This window comes from Battus philenor, unplaced genomic scaffold (genome assembly GCF_028537555.1).
Source record: "Battus philenor isolate CCGP_79_NKW_IND1 unplaced genomic scaffold, ilBatPhil1.0.hap1 SCAF_17, whole genome shotgun sequence".
Classification (NCBI taxonomy): domain Eukaryota; kingdom Metazoa; phylum Arthropoda; class Insecta; order Lepidoptera; family Papilionidae; genus Battus; species Battus philenor.
This window is the reverse complement of record NW_027181679.1, coordinates 1262404-1289922: the sequence shown is the minus strand read 5'-3', so window position 1 is coordinate 1289922 and position 27519 is coordinate 1262404. Positions and strand designations below refer to the sequence as shown.

Below are 27519 nucleotides of genomic sequence, written 5' to 3'. Positions count from 1 at the left end.
AGCTAGTGCTTTGATAAGCAGCCCTCCGGAGCCAAACCCAGAACTGACGCCATGACCATCTGATGTCTCTCACATTCTTGTGTTTATTGGAAGAGACGTCGAATGTTCACATAGTCTTGCAGACAGATCATTCGGCAAAAGTCTAGGAAATAGATATCATTTCGTACCTAGATTGTGTATTATTCTTCAATAAGTCGTCTACTGATTTTATAAATAGATTTCATATTTTACTAACGTCATTCTTTTTTTTATTTATAACTCAATGTAATTTTTACAATTGATATATGTTATAAGTATCACACTTTCTATGTTTGTTTTTATATATATTTACATTTGTAAAAACAAATTAATACGAAAATATATCTGTATCAAATTTTAATTTTTTATTTCTAATATATTATTAAGTTTTTTAATCTATGTTGTTATGATCATAAGCACAGAATTAAAATGATATGTCTTTAAAGATGTGACTTTGCATTTTTATGCTACGTGTCGAAATATGTTTTGAATAAAATTCGAGTTATTGTTCTATTGGATATGGTTTATTATAATAATAAAGTACATCGCATGAATCTGTTGTTGACGTAAAATTTATGTTTACATAATGTTATCACTGTTTACACATTTTTGTTTTGATTGTAGGGTAACCATCATTTTAGATTTGACATTTAACAATTTTTTATAACAGGAAGAAATAAAATGATATTTTTACATGATTTACCGTACACTGATAATTGTGATATTTGACATTATAGTATCAGGCGATAGAAGTCCAATGCAAGGAATATACCTCCCCCAAAAATCGTCTCAATCACCTAGAAAGGCCTTTGATGAGAGCCGCCAACTGCCACTGCAGACGAACTATAAGATTATTCTGCGGATTTCCTCATTTATAATAGATCGCTGTATGTTGCCATATTTTTGCCTAATTAAGTAAAATTATACTTAGATAGATACTCCCCCGTCTCACCGCGTGCATTTCTAAGGCGCGGTATCGCGGTTTTGGTAGCATTATACAATACTAAAATAATAATTTATTGAATTAATAGTGATTATTTTTTATATTTTCTTTAGACTTCATTAAATAACAGATTCAATAAAGTAAAATTAGATATAAAAAATTAACATTTCTGCTTCAGTTAAATCATGTCATATTAACATTGACACAGAAAAAGGATGAGAACACAAATACTATGATAGAATTATTTTTGGAAAAATCGTCCTTGTGTACCCTCAGACAAGGGTAGTACGAGAGGTCTCCAAAACGAGTGCTTTAAAAAATCATGACATATTTCAAGTGCGCTTTGAATTAAAAAGGGAAACGTGATTTATTCGCTTTTAAAACCAGTGGTAATACTGTACTTTTTATTATTATTTATCAACTCCTTGGAAATATTTTTTTCGTACGTTATGTGTGTGTGTCATTATGTAGTTGAATATTACGCTTTAGCGAAACTAATAAGTCCTTGGGAATCCGTAACAGGTTTTATTTTATTTACGATCCCGTCTGCCTCGGCTTATCAGTCTATTGGGGTGACTGGAGAATGTTAAATAACATTAAACAAGCGAATTACATATAAAATAAAAGTGTGTCAATACTTTAATATATTCCAGTTACGATTAAATGAAATAAAATAGTGGGTAGGTTTGCTCCATGGTTTTAATTGACTTATTTTACAAATTTAAATTCATATTTTAATTTATCGCTAAACAAAGATTTAAGAATAGTGAAGTAATATTTCAAATAAATGAATGGAATGTCTCAAAACGAAACGCAGTCGTGGACATAAAATTTTAAATTCATTTGAGTGGCCATTGTAATTGTGGGGGCAAAACAACATTCATCGACGCAAAAATTATCGGGTGTGTCAGTCGGTCGGTCCGCTCCGCGTGTGACGGCGGCGTGGAGTGACGCATGAGTACAAAACCCGCGGCGTGGCGTGGCATTCGCATTCCATATTCGAAATTTAACTTTTATTCATATTTTATGGTTAAACCGTGATTGCAAGTTGCCAAGTACATTTTTATACAGTGTATTTAACGAATAATGTGTCATCGTGTGTTTTATAATTGTTATTAACAGCAGGAAGTCTGTATTCGTGTTTGTTCAAGTTGCTAGTTATTAGGAGTTTTTTTTTAAATTATTAATCGACTTTTTAATTGCGTTATATTTGTCGATGTGGCATAGATAATTAAATATTTAATATATTTATTTCCGACGAGCAAACAATTTTATTCAGTGTTTAAGACAACGTTTTAATTCCACTAGTATTTTAGTGTAATGTATATTTAAATTAGGAATGCTTTGTACATTACAGACGGTATTATGTATTCTGTAAACAGGATTTAAATTGGCAACAGTTTATACTTTCACCACCTTCTGTTTTTGCGTTTCACCATACGAGATATTATTGACGTATCTCCATTGGCCAAACATTAAACAGTGGATAGACATTATGTGCAGGCCGCTTCCAACTCGTCTTATAGGAACATCTATGAGGCAAGGCCATGTTTAGTAGTGATCGTCCTTCAGCTAAAATAGTGACGAGACTTTTTTTATATAAATATCGTTGAAAACGTATTGGTTATTATTTAATTTTATAATAAAATAAACGTGTATTTTTTTTTTAAAAAAAGCAAAAAATTTAATTTTTTTGACAGTTATTTATTGTCTGTGTAGATTTTCTTTATTGAATGACATATGTGAACATACGTTCGAAAGTTAAATCATGTTTACACACATTCATGTTCACAATTTAAAAATAAAACTCATTTTAATTGTCAAATTCGAAAATACAGATAGTGAATGACATTAAATAGTTAAAAATTATGTTATTATAAATAAAAAACGTTTTTTTTCACGACTATATCGCAGCGTATGTTCCGTGAATACATTGATCGAAAATAAATGGTCAAATTGGAAAATACAGAGAGTGAATAACATTAAATATTTAAAAATTATGTTATTATAAATAAAGTAAAAAAGTTTTTTCACGACTATTTAGCAGCATATATTCCGTGAATAAATTTATCCAAAATAAATGTTAATATATATGTATATATAGATATATGTTGTTAATCTAATTTTAAAAATTATTACCTAATTTGACTTATTATTGTTTTACCTACAGTACTAAATACTCTGAAGACATATCCAAATATTTTGAGGTTAGTCGAGATGAAACTGATATAAAATTAAACAAGACTGTGCACATATATACATTATGTGTTTTATAAAATATGCTTTTAATTGGTGAATTAGCAAATATCTTTAAAGCTTTCATCTATTTCCAATAACCCCATATAAAGTGATCTCTTTGTTATATGTTACATTTAAATTTTTCTCTTGGAATACGAAAGGCTAAAACTATTTCTGGTGAGGAAAGTAAGAAAATTATTTCTTAATTACCAACCTGTTGAATATAAAACTCCTTTATATATTATAAAACTATTAATAAGTCAAAATAAAGATAAAAGTAGTGTTTTCAAAATTAGAATTGTTAACAGAACTCTTATTGATCGTGAACTTTCTATTTATTTTTTAATCTATTCTATTTTTGACTCTACTTCGGAGGGTGTTATAGTTGTGGAGAAGAAGCAGAAAGAAACTCCACAAGTTCTTAATAATATAATTCTTATAATTTAATAATTATAAGTATTATATTATCGAAATACTCTTTGTCTCCATTTAAGTTGATAAGAGGTCACATGTCAAGACCTCTCACAGCGTAAATATATGATGCAATCTAATTACACGCGTTTAAAACGAAATTTTACTACCTAATGAGTTTAAGTGTCTTGTCTTGTTTTGTCTGGAGCTGGTTTCTGCAACAAATTGCCATTGCGCTCATTTTACGTCGGGTTTAGCCAACCCAACTCCTCAAGAAATCTCAGGAGACCCTTGAATGTCGTTGGCGTTCTCGGTCATCCCTAGAGTAACCCTAAAACATGCTACCCTTCCGAAATAGTAAGTGGATAGCAGTCCAGGTCTTGCAAAGAGGACTGTTCTTAACAAGAAAAAGATCTCTGCCACTAGGCGCAGTCAGGGTCGCGAAAGCCGGAGTAGTGTGAGAGCCGGCAGCTTTTAGTAGACATTGTTAACTACAGGATGATCGGTTATAGATTTAAAACCTTTAAAGGGAATTGAAGTGAATGTATATATCATTCATTGTCAATTAATATATATTACACCCCATCTAATAATCCATGGTTTCAGAAATAATAAATTACGTAATGATAAAAAAGAAAAAAGAAAATTAATACAACATAATAAAATTAATTATCATTTATTATCTGTCTTTGTAGACTCTGTACGGCCAGAAGTTATTGGCCTATCGTAATCTAATTGAAAAAAAAAGAATAAATCGTGTTTAAGAATGATAAATATATATAGAGTGATAGGAAATGTTTCTGCTGACACGAGCTATCTATTCACTCCATTATACTTTTTACACCTATAACTAATCACCATATATATATGTATATATCGAATTCTCTAATTCTAAACGTTAGACAAGAATCCTGTCCAGGGTATTCTTAGCATACATTTCCAGTCAATCATCTTTCACCACTTTGTTTATCATCATATTAGCCTTTAGACGTCCATAGCAAGCCATAGGGCTCCCCCAACAATCGCTACAATGACCGGTCTACTATTTCCCACAGTTCTTTATGGGTCCATCTAGTGCATGGATGCACAGACCGCGGCCCGCCGGTCGAATACTGGTGGCTCGCCGACAGCAAAAATAATACTCTCGTACATTCGAAAAATATTGAATTCTAATTTTTATCAATTTTTTATTGTTTTTAATTACCTATACTTCTGGCGGCAGGCCCGCCATCAGCTCATGATTTGCCCGAGTGGCCCCTAGTCTTAATAAGCCTGTGCAACCATGACTTAGAGGGAGGTCTACCCACGCCACGTCTACTTGCTCCATATGCCCCCCCCCCCCACTTTAGACTAGCAACTCTTCAAGCTACGTTGGTCATCTTGTTTCTTCTGCGGATCTCATTTTTGATTCGATAGCTCTCTTCACTGCCCCTAGGTGACCTAGCGCTTTCTTAAGGCCTAAGATTAACTGAGCATGTCTCGAATCTATAAATCATCACCGACAGCGCACTAATTAATCATCTTCGTCTTCAAGCATTGCAGTATATATAATATATAAGTTATTACGCAATATTATACTGAGTACATTGAAAATTTATCTTTTAATTCAAAGAACTCGTATAAAAGAATCCTTGTATAATGTAGCATTCATTTATATATTTCAATGGAAGGAGCTATACGAAGAATTCTCGATTTAACTGAGGTAGTTGAAACATTAAATTTTGTCGGTAACGGAATAAATACTCTAAAACCCTCGGCATAAAGTTTAAAATAACAATCGCGTTTATGAAAATTTTAAATTCTTTAGTGTTACAAGTAAAAAAAATTTCTTGGAGATTGGAAATGGTTTTTGTCTAGTGAATAAATATATAATTGAAAGCACTTTTTAACAAATGTTATACAAGATGATTGGAATATCTTACACGCTATTCAACAATCAATAGTTTAATATTATTTATACATATTGAAAATAATTTCTCTTTACTGTCTGTCCTTGCAGATTTTATACTGTCAGAAGTAATACGTATTTTAAAAGAAAATAAATTTTTGTAATATATTTAACTTTTAGCACTTTATACAGACAGATGAGATATAGGAGAAAACCTTCAAAGCTTTTTTGTGGCAAATAATCTATACATTCACCCATTTAAACTTTTTGCATCTAAAATCAAACATCCTGTATACATAGATGAATATATGATATCAATGAATTGATTTTTACTGATCTAATATATTCGTTGAAATGCGATTCAATGTTTGAAGTCTAAACATATAAATTAGGGAGGTGAAAACTAATCGATTCAAAACAATAAATCGATAACTTTTATGTAAACAGTGAGATACCGGCAAGCCCATCACTAATATACGGCTGGGTTAGGCGAGAACATTGAGCGGCCATTTTGAATTTACTGTCATTCGTCGATTTTATGTCTAAATTTTTTATGTCAACTGTACAAAGTTCTATTACAATGTAATTACAAAAAAACAATTCCTTAACAGTTTAATCACGACAATAAAATATTGCAGCAGATGACCTTAAAATAACACGTAACATCTAATATATAAAATTCTCGTGTCACGGTGTTCGAACTTGAACTCCTCCGAAACGGCTTGACCGATTTTTACCAAATTTTACATGCGTATTCAGTATGTCTGAGAATCGGCTACTATCTATTTTCCATACCCCTAAGTGATAAGGGTGGTCTAACCCCTAAATTTTATTTTTAATTTTTTAGACAATTCTTTTGGTTTTTATTTTATTATGATACAGCATACAAAAATACATACAAACCTAAATTTTCACCCCTCTACGATCAACCCTTATTTTACATTTGTTAATTAAAAACTTGAATTTTTTTTGCAAAACAACGTTTGAGGGATCAGCTAGTAACCTATAAATAGGTCTGTATAATACTCTATGAAACTTTTTTCTATAGAAATAATATATTTTATCTATGATCCACTATGAGAGTTATTTTTTTTTTCTTATACAGGTCGTATATAAGGCTCCTTTGTCAGCAAAAATCTTGAAAGCTTTGGCATCTATTTACAATTACCCTTTATAAAGTGATCAATCTGAAACATGTTACATGGATATATTTTTTCTATTGAAATGCGAGGAAATAACTTATGGCGATACAAATCTTGGGGAACAGATAGAAAATTATTAATTTTAGTATCCAGTAACACGAATATTAAAAACAATTTTTCCTTCTATTTTATCATTAGATTATTAATTACAGTACATTTTGTCTTAAAGCTTTTACACTTTAAAACAATCACCCTGTATGTTTACACAAAATTTTGTACAATACTGGGCGATAAATATTGCACATCGACCTTTGGATAGAGACAATCGGCTTCGTAGAGCGTTATCTCTGTCGCACGAAATACAACGACTGACTAAACGTCACATAGGTAGTGTGGGACAGAGATAGTGCTCAATGAAGCCCAAATTAACCGATAGTCTCTTTCCAAAGGTCGATGTGCAAATATTTATCGCCGGGTACTGTATTTATTACATTCATATATTTATTCTATTGAAATGCGACGAAATAACTTCTGGCAATACAAATCTTCGAGAAGAGATAGAAAGTTATCGATTTTAAAACGTAGCAATTCGAACATAAAATACGATTTTTCTTGCTGTATTATCGTTACGTTATGTATTATTTTTAACTTTTACAATTTTAAAGCAACATCCTGTATACTTACACAAAATTTTATACATAAATGAAATATTTATGTAGTAGAGTGTCGTGCTTTTATAATATATTGTTTTATGATAATCTTTTCATGTACGAAGCCTATATATTCAGCCATAACACGTATTATTATTTCAGTTCAAGGTCTTTACCGGTGAATTTACCGATTTAACCCTTAATTAGGCGCATTAAGAAAATCACTCAATTAGGCGCATGGGGTCTTACATGACCCCAAAAAAACATTGAAAAAAGAGTATCAAAGAGGAATAAAACTTAATGGATTTCTATAGTAATTAATAAAGTTCTTTAATATACTTAACTTTAAGAAACAAATACTTACTATGATATTAAAAATAATAAAAAAAAACAAAACAGTGAACCTCTCTTTAAACTATTTTTTTTGGCATAGCCGAGATCAACTTAAGAAATAAAGTTTATTCAGCCTCATCAGCGGAATCTTCTGTTCTGCATCCGACGCAGTACATCCTTGAGTGTTGCTGACAAATAAATTTACGACACTTGAAACATTTTGTTAGCACTTTTTTGTCGTCCTTTCTAGGACATGATGAACAGCGCCCGCGCTTAGCTGTCGATTGATAAACCGCCTTGTTCACATTATAAACTTAATGGAGCCGTTTTTTTGCTGTCGCTGGTACAGCACGTAGTTGTATGCGACGTTTTTGGTGATCTTCCACAAATGCCGCAGCTATTTTCTTCAAGAAAATCCGTTTTGTATATGTCAAAGTCTTCTCAGTATTCGCTTTGTGTATGACAAATGGGTCGATGCCAGGTATGTTTATACTCCAGGTAAATGTAAAATAATATTTTGTGCTCGGGTCCTTACTGCGTTCGATGGTGGTACTTTACACCATTTCACTTTCGGGCCATTTCTCCGAGTATGTCGAGATAAAAAATAATTATCTTCATTTGATACAGGGATGTCTTGGATATGTTCAGACTCCTCAATTTCGCTTTCTGAATTAAGAGCACTATCAATGACAGCATCGTTTAAAGTTTCGTCTTGCGAATCCGAACCAGCAACATCTTACTCTTCATCAAGCACTTCATCCAGCCACTGCAATATTTGTTTGTCGTTAGGCATTTCAATTCAAAAAAAAGAAAAAGCATAGAAAAAAACACAAAAATACATAAAGAAATCATACCTTATCAAAATAGACACATACAAAGATAAATAGTAAACAATATACTAATATAAACACAAAAAAAATCACAAAAGTAAAAACTTACCTTTGCCAAAAAATGGAACGTAACTGGGCGCATGGGGTCAGCTCTCTAAAGGACAGCGATGTGTGCGCAGGAGTTAATGTTCTGGATGCGACTAATTTGCGTACCCCGCGGGGAGTGAGGAAGCTAGAAAGAGCGTTAGCACGCTCTGAAGACTGTAAGCCATTATTTTTTGAATTTCAAGCGGCCCTGACCCCATGCGCCTAATTAAGGGTTAATAATGACGTCATTGTAGGATTTTTGTAGAGCATGACCTTGTATTAAACCGAATATTATACTATCACGTTGCACAGAGTTCTTATCGCCATGCAAACTTCTAGTGTAAATAATACCTAATTATTACACATATTATTTAAAAATTTCATCATAATCATCTGATGCCACACGCAAATATAAATACGTCTTTTTTACATTCAGATAACCTTAACAAGAGATATGTGAAAATAAATAATGTGCTTTTGACTGTTGTCAAGTGAGTAAATAAAAAAAAAAACATTTGAGTGATTTCCCGCCAAAATGATGTACAGTTTTGACAAGGATCTGTGGCACGTGAGGGCGCGCGTGCAGTCCGAGACACAGGAACCGGAAGAGACTCCACGTAGGTTTTAATTTTTCTTTAAAGTTTATATCCAATCGAACGAATTGTATGTTTCGAATTTAATATTAAGTTTTGATTTTTTTTTATTATTAGGATCTATGTTTCACAGATCTATGTTTTACATTTATGTTTAATATTTCCGAATTCTAACAATGTTCAGTGTTTAAGATTACGTTTCTTGCGACCACTTCCTCATTCCTACTGCATATTGTCATCCTAAGCTCGTACGCCAGTATCTGTGCGGTGGTTGCCGTATTGACATCGAAGGTTGCCGTATTGACATCGATGGTTGCCGTATTGACATCGATGGTTGCCGTATTGACATCGATGGTTGCTGTATTCACATCGAAGCCGTATTCACATCGATGCCGTATTCACATCGATGCCGTATTCACAAGATGCGATCGACCTTGCAATCGCATCTTGAGTCTCATCCGTGCAATATAAGGACGAGTTCGTGTGATGATGATATTGCTATGATAGACACCACATTATAGACACTGTCATACAGCCCGAGGGTGTCTATTGTTCGACGGACAACGATGACTTCCTCGCTCTTTAGCCCCTGAGCCTCGTGGATGGTGAGCGTGCTTGAAGTTGTCTCTGTACCGTAGCCATGGCTAATGATTGTTTATCTAAGAAAAGGACTAATATAGCTACTTCCGCTATGCAGCAGTAGTCGTGCAATAAAGTGCATAGCCCGCTGATAAATGCGCATGCGGCAAACAATGCTAATTACACAACTACCACCGTCAATTCACTCTACACGTGTTTCACCCCTCCACGGGGCATCCTCAGGAGTAATGTTACACCGACCAGTGCCAAACACCAAGTCCAAATAAATAATCGCCAAATTAGTAGCCAAAATGAGTTATTGCCTAAAACTTTGGCTTGTATTGATGAAGGTGGAGAAAGGGTTGAGGCGGACGATGGTTCGATGTGGTCTCGAACCATCGTGATAGCACCACGTGGGTTTCTGGGGTAGCGTAAACCATATACGCAGACCCCGGGACGGGTCTATCTAGAATTGCACAGCGCGAGGGAAGACCGCGTGGCGATTCCTGACCGGGATATAGCGCAGAGGGCGATCACCGGGGGGGTAGGAATCCCACATACACCTCTGTCCTCCCCGCAGAGGCGGGGCATCTTGAATGTCCTGAAGATTCCACCCCCCCCCCCCAGAAACCAAAAAATATGTCGAGAATGGGTTTAATAATTGTATATACGTTGGTACAAGCTAGCAAAGTTTTACCGTCATGTATTCCTAATAATCTAATTAATACAAAATTTAAATGACACGTAAATAGCTTTCGAAATCGTTTAAGTTAGGATACATACATCGGTATTGTCTGAACGGATTGGTAATCATATTGTTAAAAGAACGACGTGCTCATTAGCATGCGGCCTTGTGTTCGTAGCGTATGGTACATTGTCTTGGTCCAATGGAGGTCACGATCGCCGATAATGTTCCAGATAAATATACGTTTTAATCTTCATATGGCAGGACGGATATTACGAATTGTTTGTTAGAAGAAAAAAAAGTGAAGAAATTTGTGAAAGATGATGTTAAACCAAATAATCCAGACATGATTAGGTTTAATTTTTTTTAGCCCATAGACACCCTCTATTAGGCCTCCTCAAAAGATCGCCACGATGACTGGTTCTGTAATGCCCACGTCCAGGGATCCAGGGTGCTACCCAAGCCATGTCTCGTGGCCAACGTTTGCACGAGCGCTTTCCTTTGCCTACTGCCATTACAGACGAGCAATTCTTCGAGCTACGTCAGTCGGTTTTTAATATGCTCTTAAGTACCTAAAATCATGTTAATTTTAAAATAATTTCTTTATCGATTAATATAATTACCATAAACAGTGCTAAAATATATATATTTCATGAAACAAATAGTATATAATAATCCAAAATCTTCTAATATATAAAATTCTCGTGTCACGGTGTTCGAACTTGAACTCCTCCGAAACGGCTTGACCGATTTTTACCAAATTTTACATGCGTATTCAGTATGTCTGAGAATCGGCTACTATCTATTTTCCATCCAGACAATTCTTTTGGTTTTTATTTTATTATGATACAGCATACAAAAATACATACAAACCTAAATTTTCACTCCTCTACGATCAACCCTTTTCTTACTTTTGTTAATTAAAAACCTTAATTTTTTTTGCAAAACAACGTTTGTGGGAACAGCTAGTAATATATATAGAATTAGGTTTTAAATATAAAATTTTCACAATTCAAACAAGCGCAATTTTGTGCATCTAATATATAAAATTCTTGTGTCACGGTGTGCGTGATTGAGCTCCTTTGAAACGGATGGGCCGATTTTTGTGAATCTTAGCGTGCATATCGGTCAGGGCGGAGACTCGGACATCTATTTTTCATCCTCCTAAATGTTAAGGGTGGTCCACACCTACATTTTTTTTTGTTTTTTTTAGACAAAATTTATTAGTTTTTAATTTTTTTATGATACAGTATACAAAAATACGTACAACCTTAAATTTTCACCCTTCTACGATCAACCCTTATTTTTTATTAGTTACTTAAAAACCTTAATTTTTTTTTGTAAAACGATTGTGGGATCAGCCAGAAGTCTATACAATGATATTTGCGGCGCAAAAGCGCTGCGTCGCGGTTTTCAATACAAAATAACTCTGCGATTCTTCGCCTCGTAGCAGTCAAGCGGTTTTGAGGTCAATTTAATAATCGTTTATACAATAGATATTGTTTCTAAAGGTAAAAATTATAGTTATTTAATTTCAAGAAAATGTATTTTCTTATTCATAGGTAGCTTATTTCTTTTCCTCCAAAATACCATAATGTCTGAAGATGAAAGTCTGTTGCCGGTTGCCCATTAGGTGGACCTACGATATAGGGTCGTGTGAAGTTGCTGTATCTTGGGAGACCTGTATCTTACTCAGGGGCGGCTTAACCGCCGTCTCAGGGGGCGGCGCGGCGCTACCTGAGACAGCTAAGAGCATCGTCTTGGACTATCATGGTAAAACAATGATATGACAGAAGCGGCCAGCCAGCGCGGTGGTGGTAGTGCGGCGGTGTCAAAAGCGAGCGGCTCCTTTTTCGACCATTTTGTTCAACTTAAAATCAACCTTATTTCAAGTAATTAAAGTTTATACTCACGTAAGGCGTCATCGCTATCAAAAGCACGTGCCGACACACGCCGGCACGCGTTTGATCAACAAGCCGACAATCATTGCGAATTCGGATTTATTACAATGTTAAAATTTTCAATTGCAATTGACATACGTGGTATATTTTCAAAATAATATTATGAATATGAAAAACTTCCTTGTTACTACGGCAAAGTTAGTAGTTACAGCGGGGGGGTGTCGGGGGGTGTCAGGCCTAGGGGGCGCCAGGGTTTCACTGCACACGGGCGCTACACGAGCTAGAGCCGCCCCTGCTTACAGTAAGCGTCTATTGACCGCTATGTTGAAAGCTTATTACGTTTTAGCTTATTAGTCCTTGTTTCAACATATTATCATTGTACTCATATTTATGAATAACAAAGCAAAGTGTAATCTAGCACGTCTTTGTTATTTAAAAAATGTTGAAATTTCTGATTACAGACTTAATTTTACACAATTAAAACAAACGTTTTTACTTAGGACAGGGGAGACCAACCTGCGGCTCTGAAGGATTATTTTTAGCACTATATAAATGTACCAGAGTTCCCTTTACATTTTTGTGATATTAGGGGGTGTGGAAAGTAATGTCGCTTTCTTAAGTTAAATTCACACGACTAAATTTTCTACAAGTTTTTACTTTTTATTAACAATATGTTTACCTTCGTTATCAACAACCTTTTGCCATCTAATATACAAAATCAATGCCGGAGCGGTAAAAATCAATCGGTTTTCAAAATATATCGACAGAAACGACACTACTTTCCGGTCTTTTTAATTAATATCTACAACCAACTGTAAAATAAATGTATTAAAATATTTAAATTATAATAAAAAAATTGAAATTAATATGTAAAAAAAGCAAACTGAAAAAATTATTATCTTATATATAAAAAGTCACTACCACTGTACAGGTGTGAAGAAGTAAAAAAAATATTACCTTATATATATAACTTTAAAAACACATTTAATTGCGTCTCGTGAAAATTATATGTTTTAAAATGGCCCGTATTATCAAGAAGCTTGAACACCCCTGCCTTTAAATGTCCTATGAATCATATAATGAGTTTTATGACCTGTCTGTAACTTTGCGATATTTATAATGTTTTTAATACAATACGGAGTTTAAAACTTATCTTTGTATATTGTTGCAAATTCATTTGTATATACGAGGACAACAGGACACGGGAAGGGATATGTTTGGAATTTATCCACGAGTTCAAATCAGGAGTTCCGTAGATTTACGAAAATAAATGAAAAACCCAGCGGTTCGGGAAGGTTATGTGGCATTTAGCAGGCCACATTACGCGTAATACAGACGGTCGCTGTGTTTAAAATGCTGATGGAAATTCGCCCATAATGTTCACAGACGATCTTATTAATAATGTCTGAAGACGCTAGATACAAGCCGCTTCCAATTTGTCCTATTGGATATCTATGGCCGAAGCCTATATCCGGAGGACATCCTTTTTTTAGTAGCGGGGTGGTAATCTTCAAGATAGACACAAGAACAACCTTCTGGGAAAACGATGAGGCTTTGTGGGATTTCTACCCACTAAAGACCCCGTGGTCGCCTTCAGCACCTTTGGAGGATCCTCCGGATCTTATCTAAAGTCTAGTAACAAAATACAGACCATTCAGAGAAGAATGGAGAGAAGCTAGTTGGATTTCAAATTAAAAGACGAAACAAGAAACACACTCATTCACCAAAAAGCGTATAACAGATGCACTTAACTATTCACTGCAAATAAAGTGGAGCTGGACAGGTCACGAAGCGAGGTTCGCCGATAACAGGACACAAAGGGTTATAAAATGGATAGGACCCTGAGGTACCAGAGCGAGAGGCAGACCTAATGCCAGATGGACTGACGAGATCGTGGCTTGGACCGGTCACGGGTGGCTGGAAGTTGGAAAGCTTTGGAGCAGGCTTTTACCTGGGGGGGGGGGTCCGTATAAAATGATAAAAAACTATTGTCTAAAACTTTAAATTAGTTATTTTAAGTTATATGTAAGGAACGAAATAAAGCTTTACTATTATTGTTATTACTGTGCCAAGACACATCCCGAAAGGAAGCTGTACCTTCTCCGGTATCCTCACTGTACCGCAGCAACAGAAAAAAAAAAATAGAAGAGGATATGTTAAAGGTTTATATGTTGTCTCATTTCATACATTTGCTGTTTGTTATGGTATTAGAAGTTTAAAGTGTACGCTTTCATATTCATATCTTTATTTAAGTAAGAAAAGGACCAATATTTAGCCACTTCCGCACATGCAGTGGTAGTCGTGCAACAAAGCGCACCGCCCGACAGCCCGCTGATAAATGCGTATGCGGCAAACAATGCGAACACAACTGCCATCGTCAAATCACTCAACACGTGTTTCACCCCTCCACGAGGCATCTTCAGGAGTTATGTTACACCGATTAGTGTCAGACACAGAGTCCATGACTCTAATAAGTGGCTAAATATTGGTCCTTTTCTTACTTAGGATGGATCTCCGCAAGGTAACGCGTGATTCCATTAAATCTTTATTTAAATTATATGGGCAGTATGACGTGATTTTGTTATTGATCAGGTATACTAAAAATGGATAAAATTAACATATGATCTATACAATATATACATCTTGGAACCGTGGTAGCCCAGTGGAAGTGTGAACAGCTGGTATCTGGACTTGCGATCTAAGGTCGCGTGTTAAATTCCTGGGATACAATGTTATATAATTCACACTATTTGTATTAACTAATATGGATGTTCTGGAGGATGGTCAGCAGCATCCTCTGCGTGTCATAATACCACTTTTATAGCCAACCCACCTACTTAGCGTGGCGATTATGGTATATCCCCCTATATTTTTCTTTGCGACAAAAAATAATGATGATTTCTTGATATAAAATTCAATGTGAACCATGTTTGCAGGCAGCGAGAGTCCTACAAGTGCTGTGGGCGCGGAAGCACCACGGGAGCTCCCCAATGAGCTGTCAGCACCTTACGAGGTGCCCCAGTTCCCCATCGAACAGATTGAGAAGAAGTTGCTCATACAGCGACAGCTAAATGTTAAGTAAGTACATATGTATATTTTGTCATGTAAAATTACCGAATAATAATTTAACAGAAGAGTCCATATATGTGTGTGTGTGTGTGTGTGTGTGTGTGCGTGTGCGTGTGTCTGTGTGTGTGTAACTTTTATGGTATTGCCATTGAAGAATAATCATATCGGTCTAAATTAGAGATTCCCAAACTTTTTGTTTCTTATATACCATTTAAAAATTTTACTGTTTCCGGTTGGCTTGCTACATTTTTACCATATACACAAAACTATCTAACTTTGAGAAATCTAGTACGGATCACGAGTTAATGGTTGTCAAAAAAAGGTGAAAATTGGTTAGTTAAATAATTAAGTATGAGGGAACATGAAAGTAATGTATTTTCTGTCGACATATACAGAAAAACCGATTGATTTTTACCGCTCCAGCATTAAATATTTGTGTACTAGATGGCAAAAGGTTGTTGATAACGAAGGTGAATATATAGTTGACTATAAATAAATAATAAATAATAAAAAATTCTTAAAAATACAGTCGTGTGAATTTAACTTAAGAAAGCAACATTACTTTCCGGTCCTTCTAATAATTGTCCTGTGAGTGGATTTCAAAAAAGTGAAATTGGTAAAATAAAAAGTTTTACCTAATCCACCAATATTACCTTTTTGAAATATATTCACACACACAAAGAACCAATTAATTTTTGGTTATTTCATATACAAAACTCTCTATTCGTAGAGAAACTTTAAAAAATCATTCCGGCATTTAAGTTTGTTCAATATGGAATTAATTATTAACCTCTATTTTTTTTATTTAATCTGTGGTTTATAAGACATTACCGCCTTTGTCTTTATTTTTACAACAATTATTAATATTTCACACAGTAGTAACTCTAGTCTCTTTTTAAACTATGTTTTAACTTAAATCTAAACTATTTTTAATTCAAAGTATTTTTTTTTACTTTTTTAAATTATTTAGCAGTATCTATATTTTTTTTCACAATGCCCTAGCAATGTCAAGTTTTTAACATTACAATCCTTGCAACCACTTCCATATTGGCATATTTAGGTTGTACTCCAGTATTTGTGAGGTGATGTGGTGAACCGAACGACTCTCACTTGGACCCTTAGGGCTCCACCTGGACCACTTTGGGAACTACGTATCTAAATAATGTTTCTCTCAAGTTAAATTTCGAAACGAATATTTTATGTCTAATTCTTCACCAGATGTCTTGACAATCGGTGAATTTTTTTTTTAATTCTTGCAACATTATTTGCTAGAAGAATAAACTCATAACACCACGAATGTCATACATGATCAATTTAATTCTATTTATGCCATTTATGTGATATGAATGAAATAAAATGGCCGTCCTAGATGTAAGTCGAAACGGCAAGCCGATATTATTAGTGTCAAGTAATTGGATAAACCTTGACGCGACAGTAACCCTTACTGCGGGGGATGCTAGTCCGTTCAGTTTGATTGCAATTCGGAACGCAGCCCGCGTCGGTTGGACGTACACGTGTTGCTTTTGCCTTAACGATCTATTTAAAAAAAATAATGTCAATTTAGTGGCGGGAAGTGAGAAGATTAATTTTATTTAAATTTCGAATTGTGTATTTATGTGTAGTTTCAAGTAAATATGTTCGGAAGTAAAATTGAATGTAAAAGGTGGACATCAACGAGGACTTATAGGTATTTAATAAAATAATAAATTAATTAAAAATAAATTTATTTATATCTACATCATTGTAATGATTGCAATAGTTTTATATTTTGTAAATATTTCATTGTAATGTAATTTTTTATACCATTTAAATATAAATTTTTTTAATCTATTGTAGATAAAATCTTGTATGAATTGAGGCGTATTTAATGCATTCTGTGTTGTAAGCAAAGACGTTGTTTAGTCTGGAGGTCGATCGTAAGTTATTTTATGGCTGTATCGCTTTGTGCGCTTTGCCTTTTACATTGTGTAGAATTAAAAATTTATGTTTATCTTTTAGAGGCATGTGTACGATTTATAGTTTTGTTTGCATATACAGGGTGATTCGTTATAGATGTAAAAGCTCTAAAGTTTTGAAGGTATACCTCGTTTGCTGTCAATGTATGGTGCAACCTAAAAATCAACGGTTTTTCAAATAATGACAATAAATGAAATATTTAAAATCAGATTATAACATTATAAAATTAATTAATTTTATTTTGTTTATTTTATACAATTTCGTCTTTTTAATATAAATGGTGATTAGTTACAGATGTGGAAGCTTTTTAAGGTTTTTTTTATCACTAACGGAAAGTATATAAGCACCTATAAAATTATTTATATTTCATTACATACATTAAATATAACATTGTTATATTATATAATTAACACGTGTATAACACCTGTAAATATATATAATTATAATAATATATATAGACAATAATTTTTGTTAAATTTGCGTCTGTATGAAACGAGACATGTATTCTCTGCCAGAGTCTACCGCCCTCTAGTCTGGGTTTGTCTTACATAAGGTCACTAGAACATCGATTTAACTGATTTTGATAAAATTTTATGTTAATTTTTACTTTTTTTTTTTTTAATTTTGAGTCAGGCTTTTTTCTTGTTCTCTCTTGCTTGCTATATATATATATATATAAAATATTTTATACGTTTTTCGTTCACTACACCCCGTATTACTGGCCAGTACGGCGTCAATATTTTTTAGATTAATATTTTTTCGCGTTCGATTCGAAATTCGAATGTCGATTTGAATTATGACCCAAAATACGTACACATTATACACCAATACCTCGCTTTGCATCGTTTCGTTTTGCGTTTTTTTCGAAGTTGCGACGCTGCTTAATTAGTACTAATTTTCACTGTGCGTCGTTAGATTTTAGAGGTTACGTTGTTTTGGGATCGAGTATTTAATTTTTTTCTTAAATATTGTTTTTTTTTTCTAAAAGATGGCTACACTTTTGTTTCTAATTGCGCCATGCCATCAAGACTCGGGGATTCCCTTTCTAACTAAAAATTAACGCAATTTGAATAGTTTTATTTTCACTTTGTTTAGCTAATTTCAGAGTTCAGTTTCAAATACGTAGTGTGTCTTTTTTTTTAAAAAATAATAACAAATTTATTTAAATTTTTACGTTTTGTTTCTGGTTACAAAAAAGGTAAATATTATTCCTATTTATTTATTGGCAAAGTTATACTATTTTTATTTTTTAAATGTTTACTTTGTTCAATTTTCTTTTTAAAAAGTAGTACTTTCGTGACCCAGGAACTTATCTTCAACCTTTTCATGGTTTGCTACAGAAAATCTTAATTCACTTTGCGGCGTTTAATTTGCGTCGTGTTTTTTTGGAATGTAACCACGACGCAAAGTGTGGTATTGGTGTATTCATTATTTTAAATCCATACCCTTCGATATATACATGCTTTTAATTTTTTTTATTATAACCTAGTATGCTTTTGTAAAACTTTATTCCTTCAATTTTGTTTTTTTCTTTCTAATTATGTATTTTTTGCTAACTAAAAATTTTAAAAAAAATTCTCGTACCTCCCAAATGCCGGAGTGTTTTAACTGACAAATTCACTTTACTTTTTGATCACACGAGTATTACATAAAAATATTTACTTTATAATGCTCCTATTCCTATAATTATTGAATGTCTTCCATTCATATATGACGACAAATATCTTTCTTAAGTTAAATTCACACGATTACATTTGTAACAAGTTTTTATTTATCAACAATATATTCACCTTCGTTATCAACAACCTTTTGCCGTCTATTATACAAATTAAATGCCTGAGCGGTAAATCAATCGGTTTTTCTTTGAAATACATTGACAGTTATGACATAACTTTTTGGTCCTTAAAAAAGTTTTTTATGAAAACTTATTGTATAATAAAATAAACTTTCTAAGAAACTTGAAAAATAATGACTATTGAAAAATCGAGCATTCGACAGTTTGTTAAAAACGTCGCACGTTTGACAGTTCGTTTTGATTTTCGAATTCATTGTTCATATCTATGATAGCATCGTCTGTCGTGTCAGCCAGTATTAAAATGCAAATAATATTTTTTTAAAGTTACACATTTGTATTACCAACAATAGAGGCTGCGAGGATGAGATTTGAAGACCTTCCGCCTGATGACCAAATCCTCAGTTTAAATTCTTACAAAGATCTGAAGAAATGTTCGACTCATTAGAAGCATTTCTGACATTTATGTACGAAGCTAAGACCTGGATCATCGGTAAATTGATGCCTTCAAGATCGGCTGGAGATGGATGATCAGACTTTAGACAAGAACCAAAGTTACGAACCTCAAAGATCTCCTCACTTAATAGATAGGTCATCGTCGACTGTGTATTTCGAATCTTCAAGTTCTTTGGACATATCATCCGTAACGAGGACTAAACGGAACGTTTGGTGGTGCAAGGTAAAGAAGGCAAGCGATCTCTTGAATTCTTCCAACAAAATGGACAGAAACTATCAAAACTGTCATTAATAAGTCATTTGATGGAATCAGGTGTTACCTTGCGGAAGTCAATCCTAAGTAAGAAAAGGACCAATATTTAGCCACTTGCGCAAATGCAGTGGTAGTCGTGCAACAAAGTGCACTGCACGCCAGCCCGCTGATAAATGCGCATGCGGCATCAATGCGAATTACAAAACTGCCACCGTCATATCACTCAACACGTGTTTCACCCCTCCACGGGGCATCTTCAGGAGTTATGTTACACCGATTAGTGCCAAACACAGAGTCAATGCAAATGCAAATGTCAAATGCCAAACAATTAAGAAGCCAGTCAAAGAGTTCTCTATCTTAAACACTGAACTACATGGCTACGCATAACGAGAGCATCAGTGGCACCAGAACCTGCCGGGACATGATCAGGACCACTCTGACAAGAGTGCACAAATGAGAAAAAGAAGTTGCATGTATGTCATGTAATGTTGGAATCTCATTATAATAGAAACAGTGGCCACAACGGCCATTAATACTTTTTAGTTCGAATCAAATTTGGAACGTCGGTTTGAATTCAGAAGCAGATGGAATTTTTTTTGTGGCACCCATTTTGATGGTTGGTTGGGTATATAAGAACAATTGTGGTTTAAATTTTTAACGATCTTTTTTATTTGCTAACTCTTATATCCATATAAATATCTTTCGTTCGTTCTTCATTTTCCCCTCACACTGTCTTTCATTCCTATTCATTCATTCACCTTTCATACATCGCCTCTTCCTTCACCATTCCTACCGGACTGTTAATTTGCAATATTTAATTTGTTTTGTGGTTTGGAAAAACGTTTATTTAATACAATTTAACAATTATAATAATTTGTGCGCGGAAAATGAATAATTCGCCTAGGAGCGGTTACGCACCGAACTCTAGTTCCGAACAGACTCTCAAAGAACTACAAACGGTGGCGCGCGCGTGCTGCGCGTTGGCTGCGTGCCAAGGGTGCAAGCAAGAGCGAGAATAGTTCACGCCTTGCGAGTGAGCGAGACGAAAGAACTGTTATGAGCGTTGTGACGACGTCCGCGGGAGTTTTTAAATATGGCGGTTTTTTTGGAAGCAATATTACTACAGTTTTATATATTTATTGAACATTTTTACAATTCTTTTCTTTTATTATTTATGTCATATATATCACTTAATTTCTTAGTATGTTTTATTTTATATATACATAATTTAACCCTCCATTATGAACCATAATGGACACCGACAGCTGGTTGGCGGCGCAGGACCTGTCACCGTAGCGATCGTGGCCTTCCATCGGTTGAAAAGGAGAAGTAGAAGAATTCCTTGGTCATAATTTACAATTTATCTTCTATTCCTTCTATTATTATATTTTTTACTTTTGATTACTTTCTTTATAACATTTTCGGCATGAATCAGATAAATTATCGCTGCCATTTCGAGTTATATACGTAACAACTGACTTTTATTTCATAGATAATGTAATAATAAATTTATATGTGTGTTTTGATAGAGGAATTGTTTCCAAGGCTACTAAGATATAGGTTCGGGTGTCAAGTGTTGGTACAGTACGGCTTAATCCTCGCAAATTTCTCGCTGAAGCCTTACAACGACAGTAGCGAACACAGCTAAAACTGTGCAGTTGCTTTTAAATAATACGTATTCAAAGCAATGGTAGTCGATTGGTTTTTCATTATCGATTCCGATTTACTCAATAATTTTTAATTTAATGATATATTTACAACTGCTTTTAACAACCTTAACAATATTTATTATTAAAAAAAAAATAGTCGTTTCAATCCGTATAAGCCTACTGCAAGGCATGTCTCCTCCAAAGATATCTATAGGGGTATATATCATAATCGCCAAACATGGCAGGCTGGTTGGCGATCGCAGTGTGGTATTATGGTACGCAGAAAATGCTGCCGCCCATCCTATGGAAACTTATATGTAAGCAGTGGCAATCCTATATAATTAATGCACAAAGTGTGAATTACATAAGATTGCATCCACGGAATCGAACAAAGTCGCAAGTCTAAGTCATCTAGACTACCAATGCTCAAATAAAAAAAAAACTGGATAATAACTTAAACTGAAGTATAAATAAAATAAATTTATTATTTTGTCTCAAACTTACATAGAGGATAGGCATATACAGTCCATTTAAGATGTTTAAATAAAATTAATTATTTTACCATTTCATTAGATTTATTTTATCTGTCAAAAATGATATTGATTTAAAAAAAAAATAAATATCGGCACAGAGTCTTATATATTCGGTACCTAACGGATTTTTTTTTAAAAAAATATTTTAACATGTGTACTTGGCTACCGAGTTTGTTTAAATTAGAGAAAAAAATCATAGATCCTTTGCAAAAAAATATTTGTTATTTAATTTCTTTAAAACGATATACGAAATATGTTTACACTTTACGATAATGGATCGGCGTAGAATTCACAGCAAAATAGATAGTGCACACGCGTGGGAAGTTGCAAGACTTGGGTGGGTAGGAACCCGATTGACCACTTTGTACCGATGTATCGATATTTCGAGCATTTAGATACCGATATCATTTATATCTGACGTTATTCGATTTTCCAAAAACAAAGATAACATCGATAGTGTAATTATTTAAGTATAGTGACATGTATCAGGGGGACTGGAAAGTAATGTCGCTTTCTTAAGTTAAATTCACACGACAACATTTTTAACAAGTTTTTATTTCTAATCAACAATATATTCACTTTCGTTATCAACAACCTTTTGCCGTGCTTTTCTAGACGGCAATATATATATATATATATATATATTTATATATATATATATATATATATATATATATAATAAAAGACATACACGTGCTGTATAGATTTAAGCCGAAGCGACAGAGCGACCTCGAATCGATTTCCAAGCGACGGATTATGAAGCTATCGTTATCTATATATACATATAAAAACGTTTCTTTCTGTCTACATCATTACATTAGATCACAGTGGTTCTACGAACTATGGTGATGGTAGTGTCAATGAGGAGATCTTTGGAAGAATAATTTACCGACATATCCCAGCTGAAGATGGTGTGTCCACGTATAGTGCAGAACATAAGCCTGGAGCCATAAATTCTGGAGTAGAGACCCATAAGGTAGACATGCTCAGATGACCTGGTCGAAGTCGTAAATATCTTCTGGATACAGACCGTTTATGTCCGATTTTATAGGAAATGAATGGAAGACTTATGTGTGTTTACGGCTAAAATGATGATATAAGCTAGTAATATCAATGAATAAGTGAAAGATGGCAAGTCTTTGTTTGAAGTGACATTAGAAGTCCAAGGTATATGTATCCAAATTCTTCTCTAGTTAGGATTGTTGGGAAAAATAAGATTAAATTAGTTTTGAATGAGCGGAGCTATTGGCTCGCTTTGGACAACAGACTGAAAGGCTTGAGTAACGAATAACGTGAACGTTGGAACGCTTTTTATTATTAGACCCGTGGGTGTGTAAATAGACTTTTGATTTTGCAAATACAGGGTGTTTAGTGGCAGATTTAAGTTTTGAAACGAATCGAAAAACGGACGGTATAAAAATGCGAATTTCATGATTTAAATCAGCCTTAACCTTAAAATTCTTTCGCACCTATGTAACATTTATATATATATATATATATATATATATATATATATATTAAATTCGTGTCGAGTCCACTTTCGCCTTGCACCTCTTAATAATCAAATTGCTCCTCTCTAGCGTGGGCCCCACGTTGCGAAATACGGATATAGAGAGTATGGTGGGCCCACGGACATGGTTGTGCTCGATTTCTCTCTTAATTGTAGAAGACAAGCGCAAAATAGATAGCTATTAGGTCCGGAGATAAGTGAAGGATAGAACAGGACGTAAAAGTTGTATATATATATATATATACATATATATGTGTCGCTATATGAACACGTCGGGACGGTATTTGCTTTGTAATGCCGCCGCAATACTCGAGTATGTTTGCTTTGAGCAACTCATTATCCCATAATCGATTATTCGTTTTGATTGATATTCAGTGACGCATGGCCATTCTATCTACAATGAGAAATTATGTACAGGGTGATTGGTTATTGATGTAAATGGTTTCATAGGGTAAATGTATGCATATTTGTCAGTAAAAAACTTTTTAAAGTTTTACATAGATTTAAACCCACTGTATTTAGTGTTCACTCTGAAATACGTAACATATAATTATTTATTCTATTGTAATGCTACAAGCCAATTATTTCTGGCAGTACAAAGTTTTCAGGGACATATAGTAAACAATAAATAATTTTAATATGTAGTAATTTCTTTTCTTGCATTTTCTTAATGTTTTTTGGATAGGATAAACAAGAAATTATTTAACAGCAAATGAGTTATATTATGTATCAAGATTTCTGACGTAGCTCGAAGAATTGCTCATCTGAAGTGGCAGGGGGGCGACCACGAGTCGGTAGACATGGCGTATTTAGGCCTAAGTAAGAAAAGGACCAATATTTAGCCACTTCCGCACATGCAGTGGTAGACGTGCAACAAACTGCACCGCCCGCCAGCCCGCTGATAAATGCGTATGCGGCAAACAATGCGAATTACACAACCGCCACCGTCAAATCACTCAACACGTGTATCACCCCTCCACGGGGCATCTTCAGGAGTTATGTTACACCGATTAGTGCCAAACACAGACTTCTCTAATTTTTAAATCACACTGCATGTGCGGAAGTGGCTAAATATTGGTCCTTTTCTTATTTAGGATGGACTTCTGCAATGTAACGCCTGATTCCATTAAAGTATTTAGGCCTGCCACTAGGTAGATCGACGACATAGTTGAGGTAACAGGAAAGTCCTAGATGTGTAACGCAGGATCAGGCCTTGCAGTGGGCATCCATCCGCTGAAAAGAATAAAAGATATATTTTCATAGCTTTTACAGTTTCAACCAATCACCTGTCATATATGTATGTTACCAATTTTTAATTCTAGAAAATTCCAGTTTTCTTTCATTTTTTGAGCTGTGATGATGTTTTATATTTAATGGAATCAGGCGTTACCTCGCGGAAGTCCATCCTAAGTAATAAAAGGACCAATATAACTCTTCAGAAGTTACTCCTGAGGATGCCCCGTGAAGGGGTGAAACATGTTTTGAGCGATTTGGTTTGGTTTGGTTGTGTAATTCGCATTGTTTGCCGCATACGTATTTATCAGCGGGCTGGCGGGCGGTGCATTTTATTGCACGACTACCACTGCATGTGCGGAAGTGGCTAAATATTGGTCCTTCTCTTACTTAGGATGTTTTATATAACTAAAGAAATTACTTTATGTGGTAAGAGATCGAAGGTTGAATTATAAGTATCGTGCTGTCAAATCATACACAGTAAGTTCTTAGACAAGTTGTACGAGTATGGAATGCCGCAGTCATGTATGTACAACACGAAACTTTCTCATCGATCATTCAGGTTACAAGTCAATGGCGTATGTTTACATGCAATAGCGTGCGTCCTTCCTCAGCTACTGCAGGAAGGTGGTAATAAATGCAATAGGTCAAAATAAATATTGTTGCAAAATAAAATAGTAAGGAAACCTAGAATGTAGTGGTTGAGGATGAATGTATGGCTAATGGAATGAAATGAAATGGGAAAATTGTAGAATGAAAGAAACAGTACGACAGATAAGATGATATATGAAAGAGAAGAATGATAATAATAAAAAAAATGAATAAATTACTAGAATTAAAAAGTCCCTGTCCCACACGAGATAGGGGAACGAGACCAACAGCGGGGACCATTATAAAAAAAAAATAGCGTGCGTGCTCAGTTTTTGATAACTTTGATGCCACACTATGGTACGTCATCTGTGCCTGTATCTGTTGGTTTCATTTCTTTCTCTAGGAACTCCATCTATCATCATTATTGTTTTCAGGGCTGCAGAATGCGGACAATCGGTGCGGTCTTTCGCTGGCAGCGAGGTGGGAGTGCTCGACGAGGCAATGCGCCTCCGCGCCGACGACGACGAGGCGGACGTGGTGCTGCCACATTTCCAACGTGTCGCCATCAGCGGCGAGGACACCTCGGGGGTAAGGCTGCGTTCACACAATCACAGTTTTTATAAATAAACTAGCTGATCCCGGAAACGTTGTTTTGTTTCAAAAATTGATATTTTAATTTACAAATAAAAAATAAGGGTTGATCGTAGAGGGGTGAAAATTTATGGTTGTATGTATTCTTGTATGCTGTATCATAAAAAAATAAAAACAAAAAATTTCGTTAAAAAAATAAAATTTTTTTTTTAAGTGTGAACAACAAGTGATAAACACTTAGGAGTATAGAAAATAGATAGTAGCCGATTCTCAGACCTACTGAATACGCATATTAAATTTGGTAAAAATCAGTCAAGCCGTTTCAGAGGAGTTCAAGTTCGAACACGGTGACACGAGAATTTTGTATATTAGATAAATAGCACCGCCATCAGTCCTTCGATCATTGGCATATACTGACATGTCTTTGGTCTTCAAAGGTAAGTTTATGGTTCAAATACAGGAGATTCGTAGGCGAAAGTGACCAACATAGCTGGCACGTGACTGGAGCCCAGACTAGCAAGTGCAGTGTAGAACGTTCACTTACAAGGTGAACAGGTGATCTTGAAACTTAACGAAAGTCGCAGGAAGCGGGTCGCTTCCTACCTTCGTCTTTTTTTAAATCTCTGAGAAAGACTCCATACCAACAGTGAACGACTTGAAATAATGATGACCATGAGTAAAGCAACAAACCTTTATAGTGATAATGAATATATATTTTTTTCAAAAATAAAACAATGGAAAAAATTTATAAATAAAATTATGACAATGTTACATCGAAAAGAATCTAGACTTTTCTAGACTTCTTCTATTACAACTCCTCCTATTTCCGCTCTATTACAGATGGCAAAAAAATAGTAATGGTTGCAGACAAATTTTTAAATCTAGTCTGTAGCATGCATAGAAGAAATTGTTCTTAAAAAATGAATATCTTCTTTATATAAATCTATATTGTATCTTAAAGTTTATTGGAAGATGCTGGATAAATGCTTACTGCTGTATATATAAGAAAACTATCGGCCTATGTACAACTGTGGAACTTCCAGCTGAAATGAGCATGGTATTGTATCTTAGTGGAGAGTGACAGTAACGGCATCGTGTCTTGCAGGTGCCCCTGGAGGACCTGCAGCAGGCCTCCTCGTACCTGGTGCAGGCTTTGGAGATCCGCAAGCGGTACATGGAGATGTCGCAACAGAGCTACGCCACCATCACGGCGCGCTTTGTCCGCAGTATGGACGCCAACGCTCCAGCCAACCACACGCCCAGCGTCAAGGTGCCCAAGAGCCACATCGCTGGTAATTGTGTTTTTTTTTTCACTAGACGTAACATATCCTTTCTTATAATACCCTACAATATATTTATGATAATATTTTATATGTTCATAGTGTATTTACCAGACATTGTGAAGAATTGTCTATACCAAAGTTTCTACTGCAAAAAGTCAATAATTAATTTGTAATAAACGAAATCAGATTTTTTAATAAAATCCCACAAAACATTATCGTACTACCATTTAAAATTCGAACCCATATTAAAAGTAAAATGTCGGTAAACGCTTATGAAGGAATATTTAAATGACTAGAATCCTGAT

The 27519-nt window shown here is 34.6% G+C and overlaps 1 protein-coding gene across 5 annotated transcripts in view; it reads left to right on the top strand.

Moving 5' to 3' along the window:
• The window catches only part of LOC137919969 (AMP deaminase 2-like), a 72363-nt gene that overhangs the window by 22316 nt on the left and 22528 nt on the right, over positions 1 to 27519 (top strand). For 4 of the 5 annotated variants that reach the window (XM_068763200.1, XM_068763199.1, XM_068763202.1 and 1 more), the window contains exons 2-4: positions 15235 to 15376; positions 25775 to 25928; positions 27037 to 27223. In XM_068763200.1, coding sequence (XP_068619301.1) covers positions 15235 to 15376; positions 25775 to 25928; positions 27037 to 27223 — 483 coding nt within the window. Of the gene's footprint in view, positions 1 to 1871; positions 2090 to 8976; positions 9158 to 15234; positions 15377 to 25774; positions 25929 to 27036; positions 27224 to 27519 lie in introns of those variants that run through there. The other variant, XM_068763201.1, reaches the window with a different exon arrangement.